Here is a 12167-nt window from a genome sequence, read left to right as displayed (position 1 = left end):
AAACATCTAATAACGATAGTAGCAGTATCAGGAGCGGCAATAAAAAAAGGAGCCATTGAATATCGTATTTATTTCTTCGTTGAATTTTAAATTACTAAAATGATGATGATGATGATGCTGATAGAACCTAAATTTCGATGTTCAGTGTTCAAAGGTTTTTTCTCCCAATTCATGAATGAAATTTTTGTTTTGTTTTAGTTTGTGATTAGTGAGATAAAGCAAAAAAAAAAACCAGGTTAGCATCGTGAATAATCCGTAAAAAGAATCTCATATGAAAAATCGGGGAAAAAAATCGATCTATCTAATTTTTGTATGTCGAACCTTTACAACAAAAAAAAAAAAAAATATTTAGTTTCAATACGCAACCTACTAATCAACTAAAAGAAAATTTTTCCATCATTAAACCGTTATCATCATCGACAACAACAACATTCATATGAAAATGTTCAAGTAATGGATGAGATGATAGGGCAATGACAACTATACGTGAAAAAAAAATGATTTGATCATAATCGTCATCATCATTAGCATCTTTATGATGAAAAACTTTACACAAAACATTCACACACACACACACACACATACACACATAAGATAAACAATACTCGTAGGAAAAAAAATATCACTAAATCTTGTTATAAAGTTAAAATCATTTATTCACTGCGGTGTTTTTATTTTTTTGGATAAATTTTCCAAATGGTTTTACACGAATTTTATTGAGGAATCTATTTTCCTTCTTCTTCTTCATTTTTTTTTGGCAAAAATCCATCAGAAATAAAAGGTGTTTAGTTTTTTTGCTGTTGTTGTTATTACGAGATAGGGAGAAGAGGGTAGAAATGTTATAAGCAAAAAAAAAAGTTTTTTTGGCATCATTTCAATAGTTAAATGAATGAATAAATGTTTACGTGTGTGTGTGTGTGTATGGTGTGATGTGATGTGAGGTGCATCATACCCAAACAAACAAACAATCAAGAATAAAATAAAAGACCATCATTTGAAATGATGTGGTTTTCTTTATCTCTCTCCCATTCAATTTTTTTTTTCTTTTTGATTGTTTGAACCAAAAAAAAAATCTCTATTTTCGATTGTATTATTTTACAATTTCTTTTTTTGGTTGTTGTTTTTATTTCTTGATAAACTACTCTCAGGATAGTCTTTGTTTCCTGGCTATTTACGAATATTTTTTTGTTGTTGTTGTTGTTGAAATTATTCCCCATAGGAATCCTGTACTTTTAATATTTTAGCTACTGGTATTACACATAGACAAATAAACTATTTTGAATCTCAAAAAAAATAAAACGGTTTTATGTTTATGTGTGGATCTAGCCACAACCAATAAGTAATGCATGTTTATAATTATAATGGCTACTAGCCATTGACAATTCAAACAAACAAACAAAAAAAAAGAAACTGGACTAAACTAGATGTTGTTGTTGTTGTTGTTGAATGATAGAAAAACAAAGGCACCAAATAATGCTATGTAAATATAGTCTTCGTTATCTATCGTTTTTTTTTAGTTTCGTTTTTACCTCTCAATCATACTAAAACAACCATAAAGATGTGGTGGTCATCATCTTTTATCTTCAAATATATATCCAGATACTAAAAGTGAATTTAATCGAAACAAATATACCGTATGCAGAAATAAAATGGGAAAAAACAGGAACAAAACTTATTTCTTTTGTTTTTCTTAATATTATTGATTAGTTTTATTTTCTCTTTTCAAACAAAAAAAATCCTATACTTCTACAATATTATCATAACTTTATAATTAGAAATTGCCCAAAAAAAACAAAACAAAAAAATATATGAAGATAAGATGATGATCACAAGGTCTTTGTCATCATTATTATCTTCACAAGAACAAATAATAACATCAACAACAACAACAATGATGATGATGATGATGACCAAATTAAAGATAACAGCAAACCTGTAAAAAAGATAAATAATATTTTCTTCTTACAAACGAGATAATACGATAGAAATATAAATGAATCGATATCTCCAGCAAAAAAACGAGAAAGTAAACATTTTATCTATCCAAATAGACAAACAAAAACAAAGGCTAAGGTCAACAAAAATAGTAAATAAAAAATGGAAAAAATGCAGAAAAAGGAAATTTCTTTCTGTTTTTGTTTTCGATCATTGGAGAAAAAAAACGTCTAGGTAAAATATTACAAATACAAACAAGGTGTGTTTGAAATTTGGGTGATTTCATTTTGAAAATGAAATAAAATTAGTCATTTTTCACTGACAACAACCGAATGAAAAAACATCATCATATCCCAAAGGAAAATAGTAGATATTTCGGTAATGATCTTTCAGGTTATTCATAAGAAATTATCAACAACAACAAAAAGTTTCAAGTTGCCATCATCAAATTAATGATGAAATGAATTATCGAAAAGAAAAATAAAACATCCCATATTTTAAAGACTAAGTTTTTTTTTCTTGGTTTGTTTTGGATTAATGTTGGCAGCATTTGGGAAAGGGGAATGCATAAGCTTATCAAATCGAATCTTCTAACTACCTTATTATTCATCAAACTTGTTTTTTTTACATTCATTATATGATGTAAGTATACTACTATACTCCCCCATCCAAAAACAAAATAACTTATTACATATACAACTTTGGTTACCGGAAAATATCTCTTGGGACAAACAAGAAACTATTTTTTAAGCAATCGATTTATATTAACTGACATTGTATGTAGAGAGTGGGAAAAAAAAGGTAACTAAATAACAAACTAAAAATTTTGTTTGCCCAACTTTTAGTTCATTAAGGTTCAAATATACAACAACAAGTAGAAGAGGGAAAAAAATCTTTCCAAATTTCAGATGCATGAAAAAAAAGTAAAAAAAAGAGAATTTGAATCCACTTAGATCAAGGAGAAAAGATTACGAAACAACCACAGAATATTCATGTCTAATGGAATTCAGTGAAAAAAACAGGATATATTGGATAATTCAAAGATTTTTTTTATCGCTTTCTATTTAGGACAAAAAAATATTCTGTCAATATTGACATTTACGTACGAAGAGTGAAGCAAACAAAAAAAGAGGGGTATCAACAATATTCATCATCAGACGATCATCACCATTATTACCATATGAAAGAGGAGATAGATCCATTGGAGAATACACACGGAACGAGGAAAACCAATAACCATCATCATCATCAATGATGACGATGATGATATGAATGATTTTGATTAATTATTAATCAGCCAAACTAAACACAATATTCCCAGATTCACAAATAGTAAATTGCATCAACAAACAACAAACAAAAAAAAAAACGAAGAGAGAGAGAAAGAAAAAAATAGGTAATAAAATGCACGGTTGCATTTTATTTGATCCATCGTTATATTAATAATTTTATTTTGATGGATGGTTGTTCCCAAAACAAAAAATATCAATATTTCATCCACATCATCATCAAGATTTTGTTCGAGAGAAGGAAGAAAAATTCCAATCATAATTTCATCATCATCATCATAGGTCATAATTTTGAAATTTGACAACAAATGAAAATATTATCAGTATTGAAAAAAATTATCAAAATAGAAAATTCTACCTTAATTTCTTGAAAAAAAATGACTAAATGAACATTTGTCGTTTACGTTCTCTTTTCATTTCATTTTCAAACGGAATTGGTGGCAATCTCTTTTTGGATCGAAATGGAGAGAATGATGAGGAAAAAATTACTTCAGAAACGCCATTATTAACGAAAATTAATGATAACTTTTTTTTACGGATACCAATATAGAATATCTTTTTTTCTTTTTCTTTCTTTTTTTTCTTCATTCTTTTCACTTTGACTTTTTTTTCACTATTCTCTCTATATTGACACGTATATAACATAGGCAAAAGTTTATTGCCATTAATCATCCAATTTAACTCGATTCAAAAGAATCACTGAATGAGAATGAATGAAAGGAAGAGAAAAAAAATATTCTTGAAAAGGTACGACTTTTTTCCCCGTGTTATTTCCTGTGTACTGATTCCCAAAAAATATAATAATAATGGAAAGATATAATTAAATATTTTAGGAGAAAAAAAAGAAAAAGATAAAATAAGCCAAACATATATATACCTCATCGATCTTGAATTCAAGTGTCATCATCATCATCATCATCGTTGTCGACAGCATTAATGAAGAGCAACGAATAAAAGTAAAAACAACAACAACAGTAATTTTCATTTAATCATTGTCATCATCATCATCAAAGAATAAAAATGAAATGAAAAACAAAGAACAAGATATGATCCATCTTTTCTTTTTCCTATCTTTTATATTGTATTTGCTCATCAACCATATTTATATCAATGCTTTGTGTTATATGTACAGGCTTAATTTATTGAACAATGTAAGCGTGCATTGAATATGCAAATGTTTCAGGTATATGTATGTAAAGTATAGAATAATAAAAACGGTAGAAAAAAAATTTGGAACAGATTGACAAATATTTTAGCCGATTGAAAAAAAAGAGAAATATCAAATATCTTTTTCAAATATATATACCTGAACGGTTTTTTTTCATATTCGTTAATATTAAAAAATGTTAGTTGAACGTTTATCACTACTGATCACTTAGCTTTGATTGAATACCGGCGTAACAAACAAACAAAACAAAACAAAAAATGAATGAATGAATCAAAATATATTCGACACACGTTTTATTCATCAACCTCGGTCAAAGGTCATAATCAGAGGGGGTTATATATGACATTTTTTTTCTTCTATTTTCATATTATACAAATATAACCGTACATAAAGCACACTGTACAGTTAAACATCGAATATAATAATCGAAACACAAAACGTGTGTGTACCTTTAGTATTCTTTTTTTTTTGTGATAACCGGGATACCTAATAAGCTCCAGGATCTCACGTCGTCATAAACATGAGACCAAAAAAAAACGTTCACATTTGAATCAATTGAACGGCCAATATTATTTCGGTCGAATCGAAATCATTATCGTCGTCATCATCATCATCAATCGATGAACGAATTCTAACATCAAAGATTGTATACCGATTGAATAACGAATTAATCGGCAACAACGTGAGACCCGATCAAATGAGAGCTATGAATGTGCATGTGTGTTGTCCTGCCATCAACGGTAAAAATTTTTCTTTCCCTTTTTATTGAACAGGATACGGGAATCAAACAAATCGGTAACTCACATAAAACAGATGAACAAACAATAATAAATTTTGAAACTACTACGTCGGCTAGTAAAAAAGAGAAACCGTTATGATGATGATGATGATCCCCACCTGGACATACGTGGCACGTGCGACACATGCATTAAATACGGTTCACGAGAAATTTTTTTTTTCATCTTACATTGACACATGCATTCAAAGGTGATTCACCGTAAGTAGTGAATTATAAAAAGAGATGTATGTGTTATATGTGTGTGTGTCGAGTGGCTCGCGAATCCTAGATCAGATCGGATCAGATCAATCGGGACAAGGCCACTAATAATTTAACAAAAACAAAAATCGTGTCGTTTTTAACGATGTGCTAGAAGATGAAAACAAAAACCTAAACAGGGAACAAAAATAATGGTCCAAACCAATCGGTAACGAATGCATTTTTTGGATCAAATCAGCCAGACCAAATGTACGTGTGTTTATGTCAATGCCACCAGCAATGTCATTGCTAATCAAAACGCATTGTACCGTAAGTGTCGCATCGTATAATACACACGTTTTTCAAATATAATATTTAGATCAAGCTTTGGAAAAAAAGCTGTTTTTTCTATGGAAAATTTTCTATACGATAAAAATGGCAGACAGCTTGCAAGGTCTGCTGTTTATTTTTGAGGATTATTTTGCAACTCGCTCAATTTGTAAGAATCAAATAAATGTCGTTAGTATGTCTGGATTGATTTGGCTTCTGTATATTTGAAATTGTAGATGCTTTTGTATATTTGAATGAATCATACTTCATAAGAACATAGAAATCGGTGATGAAAGGATATTGTAAAGCTTAGACAGCATTAATAAACAATGGTTAGCAATTATATTGGCCAATTATTTCAATATAAAATAAATAAATTTGAAAGTAAAGCATACAGACATACAATTCATTAGTTTCAATGATAATTAACAGAAGCATTAGGTCAAGCCAAGAACGAAAACAACTAAATAACTAAACCATCTGGATCATCATCAATATTTTTTGGCCATTTTTTCAAAATAAAAGTGTCTATCGAAAATAACCAGATACAGGTTTAACATCATTATCAACGACAACGACAACAACATCATTCTATTTTCAATTATAAATAAATGAATGTGGCCGCCATTAAATTATAACACACACACTCTCATTTTGCCAATTTTTTTTCAAAAATAACAAAAAACCAAAGGAAAGAAAAATTCTGAAGAATTTATTTATCTTTCATCTAACCAACCACAAAATTTCATAATGATAACTCCAACGGAAAAATATATATAAAACATTCATATACAAAACTTAGGTAAATTTACAGTTGTTGCCTCGAAAAATTCTTGGAAAATCATGATGATGATGATATAGATTTATGGTATTTCAAGTTTGTGTATTTGATTTTATGTTATTGGCTGATAACACAACCATTTTTTTTGGTTTTGTTTCATCATTAGCTAAAATCATCAACGTATAAACAAAAGGCTAACTACGTCGTTCATCAAAGTCGAGCTAACAAAATCGGAAGAGAGCTAATCAGAGAGAAAAAAAAATCATCAAACAACAACGAACAAACAACTTTTATCGGAAAAAAAGGGGAAAAAGGGAAAAAAATTATCGAATAGAGGTGTGTGTGTGTGTTTGTCTGTGTCTATGCAAATGAATGCGTATGAATCAGAGCAAATAATTAAAATATTACCAATTAAGGTGATGATAAAAATTTGTTTGGTAGGAAAATAATCTATGATTTTTTTTAAATCAAATCTATATGATTAGTCTAATGAAAGACTTTAGTTTGATAATAACCAGAAATCTTGATAGAAAAACACCACCTTTTTTTCTCACTCCCACACGTACACACAAACGTAGTTTTTCGATAGGTTGATCATGTGCGATTTCAAATGATCATTACCATTAATAACTGTAATAATGAACAAAAAAAAACATAAATATTTCCATTGAAACATAGACAAATTTGATCGAGAGAAAAAAAAACACCGACAAAATTCAAAAAAATGACGATCATTGCTTGTTTTTTTTCGATTATAATTATTTTGACTTTCAAAATACAAAAATATTATGCAAAACAAATAACAGACACATTATTATTATTGAAGATTTATCAATATATATTTTATAAACCTACCATTATGCTGTTTTCGTTGGCGAGGATTTGCCTGTTTTCGTCGTTTCGTTGTTGATGTTGATGGCGATGATTTTGATAATGGAGAAACACATTGATAATCTAATGGTTGATTATTCAATGATGGCATCGAAATTGTCGATGATAATGATGTTGAAAATCGAAGACTAGGTGATGATGATAGAAAAGGTGATTGTTGAGGTGATATTGGTTGTTGCAATGAACCAAAAGAATCACAATGTGGAACTTGAGCCATTATCATTCATTTATTATTAATATAAGAATAAAAAAAAATTGAATGAACGTTTTAGATTTTAAAGCAAATTCCTTCGTTGATAAAAACAAAACAAACAGAAAAATGAAATGTAAACATTTTATGGAATCGAAATCACAAACACTAAATCATATTAGGAAAAGAATCACAAACACTTCTACAAACACAGCAAAAACATTTCCAATGAAATTCACAATAAGCAAAAATAAAGATAGTTTTTTTTGTCAATTTTGTATTTAAAAACAAATGAATTCGGAATGATAATTATGATAGGTAAAGATCAAAGATAGATTGATTCCTGATCATCAACATCAAACATGGACATTAATTTAATTGTCATTTGATGGAAAACCATATTTGATGGTGTAGCCGATGTGTAAAATATCATGTTGTTATTGTCGTTACATCGATTGATGCTTCCATTGTTGAATGTTTTTATTTTTGTTAGCCGAAAATATTATCAACATTAAATTTTCGATGTTTTTTTTCCATATTCAAACACCATTCATTTATGATGATGGAAAGAATGGCGATGAAATTGGTGATCAACCGAACAACAATTTAGTTCATAAGTATACCGTTATACAAGGCAATATATTTGACAAAGATTTTTGGGTGTCGAAGATGATGATAATAAATGGTGGTAGTAGTTGTGATATAGTTTGTTTCGTAAACCAATTGCATTCTGACGGAGTAATGAACAACAACTGTTTGAGAAATACGAAGTTTTTTGGTTTTCGGGGCTTACATGTGGGAGGCTTTCACTGACTGCGACATCACACATGTATAAAAACATGACTACTGATGATATCCAAATGTTCAACAAGCGTTCAACAGCCAGACCAGAAAGGAAAATAATACAACTGGATCCACATTAATATCATCATATATATACAGTTATAAACACATAGAAATATGAATGCTTCTGAACTGAAATAATCTTGATGATGATGATGATGATGATCGAGAGTGGTATTGTTAGTTCATAGGAAAAGAAGAGGCAGAACGTTATTATTTTTGATGATGATGATGATGATCGGCGATCCCCACCTATCGTTACCGCTGCCAACATCCAAAACGATGATTACTTTTTTGTTGTTGTTGTTTGCTTGTTGATACATTTTAATATCCATCCAACAATAGAAAAAAAAATATTCATTGAATTTCAACGATGTCAATCAATCAGTTCATCAATTGATTTTTTCAAATAAATAATTCAGGATACGAATTTAACGATATTCATACTTTTGTACCAAAAGGGTCCATCGTTCATTCATTCCATAAACAGTGAAAAATTTTATTTTATTTTTTTCAAAAGGGTGCATGGACCATGGAATACGATTTGGAAAAAATTTCATTTCTTTGTTCTAGCCTAAAAATAACTGCAACAGCATTTTTGTTTTGTTTCAATCATAATTATCAATAATAAAAATTGATATATATCAATCGAATCATTAGAACCAATGATTGTTTCGACCTGTGTTTTGATGATAAATGAAAAATTTCATAAATTTTTCCTCTTTTTTTCAACACTTGTTTAAATGATAAACAAAACGAATAGGGAGATATTATTTTTACAACGAACAAAAAAAAATTTGGACTTTGAAATGATGATGATAATACCTTGATAATGGTGCCATTGTATTTATTTTCATCATTATCATTCGAAAAATAATGTGCGCACCTTTTTTTTTCTTGTTTTTAATTTTGATTAAAAACAAGATATTCAGCAGATTTTCTTATTTTCCCATGATTTTATTTTTTTTTTTTTTTTGTAAATTGAATATTCTCTGTATTTTATGTAATTTAATGGATATGATATTTTTAAAAATCGTTATTTTGCTGCCATCTATCGACAAACGATGGCTGATATTTTTGTTTCCTTTTATTTTCATTTTTTTTCACTTTAAAAAAAATGAATTACACAAAGTTGTTTTTTTTTCATAAGAATCTTAAGAATTGCCTCATCCGACACAAGGATTATTTTATCCATTCTAATTCATTCAATACCTCACAAACAAAACAAAAAAATATGAAAACGATTTAGACCTGGATGTGGTTGAAACTGGAAATATCACGTTTTTCGATTAGTGAATTCGAGAGAAGAAATAAAAAGTCTGGAGAATAAAAGTATGCCTTTTTTTTGTTTTGAAAATGGACCAACCATCACACTGTATACCGATCAAAGAAATTATTTTATTCTTGTGATACGGTAATGCACATTGCATTTTACATTTCAAAAAAAAAAAAAAAAATGGTCGATGTTCTACCGTCACAAACACTTTTAAATTTTCTATTCTTATGCAAATAAACCTGGCTAGAAAAGAAAAAAGTAAGTAGATGACTTGTATACTTTTGGTGTTAAAGTGAACAATCTTTGTTTTTTTTTGTATATAACAGGCTGCCAAACAAATGGGGATGATTGCTTGATTGTTGATGGTGATGGCGACATTTCCAGGATCTCGTATTTCTAAACTGCTGGTTTTGAACGATTCAAAAAACGACAATTTCACAATGTTTATTATAATAATAATAATGTGTTTGCGTGTGTATGTGTGTGTGTGCCCAACACATCTATGTTTCCTACAGAATCTGGAATCAGGAAAGAATTGAATGAGAAAATAAAAACAGTGTTCCAGGAACACAGGAATATAAACAGGAGCTTGTCGTTCACACATATACACACACATTTCCCTCTTCTTCTTCTTTTTTTTCATCTCATTTTTATAAGTTGACTTTTGCAAGAATTGTGTTCGTGAATTGTAATTTTAACCTGAAAATTTAATGGCATTTTGGCGTATCGTACTTCTTCTTTTTGGTAGCCCATTTTTCACAAACGACTACAAGATTTAATTGAATCTACAATAAACTTACAAACATGAAGAAAAATAAATGAATTGAATTGTTTAGAATTGGAAACTATTCAACTACCAAAAACAATTTGATGACATTTTTTTACCATTTCCAAATGACATGTTATATGTTTTGTATCATTGTGACTTGTCTTGAGACAAACAGGTTCCAGAAATTCCATTGCATTTTGAGGAAAAATAATTTAAGTGCGCATACATTGAGATTTTTATTTTGATCGAATAATAATAATAATAATAATAATAAATGAAAACAAAAAGTATAAAGAAAATAACCTTGGAATTCGCTTTTTATCTCGTCCAGGCACTGCATCATAAACAAAATCATCATAAATATAATGGCAATTATATATGCACTATTTTATATTTGACGTTGACACTAATAATGATTATCATTCACAGGAAATTACCGGAAAAAATGTGATCCTATATATTATTATTTTATATATAAACAAAAAGAGAAAAAAAGACAAAATCACAAATAACCTTTGGCTGAATAGTTTAATGAATCAAGTCAATCAATCATCAACCTATACAGTGATTATTATTATATGGATAAATCAAGCCATTTCCTTTTTTGATATGAGGCTCCCGCGAGCATCCATTTACCATATCAGTCGTTTTTTAGTAATGATTATGATTTTGATTCCGTAGAGTGAACCAAAATGAAAAACTTATAAACCAGAAATAATAATAATAACAATAAAAACCTGAAGGCCATCACACAGTAATAATGGAAAGTCAATTACACAATTGAACATCCTGGCTTCTTTTTTTTTCAGGGAAGATTAATCATTTTGACCCGAACAATGGGCATTGATCCAGGCGTTTGAATTGTTTAGATTCGAACCAATTTTTATCAACCAAACCAAGCTGAACACAACTTACCTAATCACCTTCAGGATCAAAATGGCTGATTGTCACATTCAATTCAACCAAGTTTGATTCACTGATTCTTGCTTTTTTTTGGCAGGATTTTTTTTTTTGGAAGTTAATCCTACCAAACTGGTCGATTGATAAAGAAAAGAGAGAGCAAATGAAATTTTTGGCAATCAAGCTCTTATCTTTCGAATACTGGCTGTTACTCAATTTAATTTTTTTTTTGGTTTGTCCATTCGTTGGCTTAATTCATTTCATTTACAGAAACAAGTTTCAAAGTTTCAAATCAAATGACATTTTCACTAAAGGTCTTTTTATACATTTATTCATTTAATTTATTTGAACCAACTAACTTGATTTTCTCTTATCTCTAAGACCGATTAAGGTAAATGCAGAAGGCCAAAAACAAAAATCGATCGGTAGTTCAGTTGTGAACCAAAAAAAAAAAGAAAAAGAAAGAAAAGAGGAGAATCTAGTTGGTGTTCTGGTTGCTTCATTCACATCGAATGGAAAAAAAAGTTTACTTTTTCATTGTTTTCTAAATGCATCGACGATGCTAAGGCAAGAATCAAGAGGAGAAAATGGGTCATAAATCAAAATCTTAAATTAGCGAAAAACCAAAGAATAACAGCAGCAGCAGCAGTGGCCAAGTTGTTTGAGTATTGTTGGTCGGTAATTTTTTTTTCATTTTCAGTAACATTCAACATTTAATAAGTGACTTTTTTTTTGTTCATTTTCAGAATCAGCATCTGTTTATTGAAGACAGGTTCTGTTGTTGGTTGATGAATGTATTATTATCATCAAAAGATCGAT

At 29.2% G+C, this 12167-nt stretch overlaps 1 protein-coding gene across 2 annotated transcripts in view; it reads right to left on the bottom strand.

Annotated features, from left to right (window-relative positions):
- The window catches only part of zfh1 (Zn finger homeodomain 1), an 89743-nt gene extending 82031 nt beyond the window's left edge, over positions 1–7712 (bottom strand). The window contains exon 1 of one of the 2 annotated variants that reach the window (XM_075820642.1): positions 7335–7712. In XM_075820642.1, coding sequence (XP_075676757.1) covers positions 7335–7593 — 259 coding nt within the window. In that variant the 5' untranslated portion in view covers positions 7594–7712. The remainder of the gene's footprint in view (positions 1–7334) is intronic. The other variant, XM_075820644.1, reaches the window with a different exon arrangement.
- Positions 7713–12167: the final 4455 nt, after the last annotated feature.

The sequence above is a fragment of the Dermatophagoides pteronyssinus genome, unplaced genomic scaffold (genome assembly GCF_027571235.1).
Source record: "Dermatophagoides pteronyssinus isolate colony J.1.1.1.1 unplaced genomic scaffold, Derpt_VIB-CSIC_2022.12 sq0007, whole genome shotgun sequence".
Taxonomy (NCBI): domain Eukaryota; kingdom Metazoa; phylum Arthropoda; class Arachnida; order Sarcoptiformes; family Pyroglyphidae; genus Dermatophagoides; species Dermatophagoides pteronyssinus.
The sequence above is the reverse complement of the archived record's forward strand: the minus strand, read 5'-3'. Positions and strand labels throughout refer to the sequence as shown.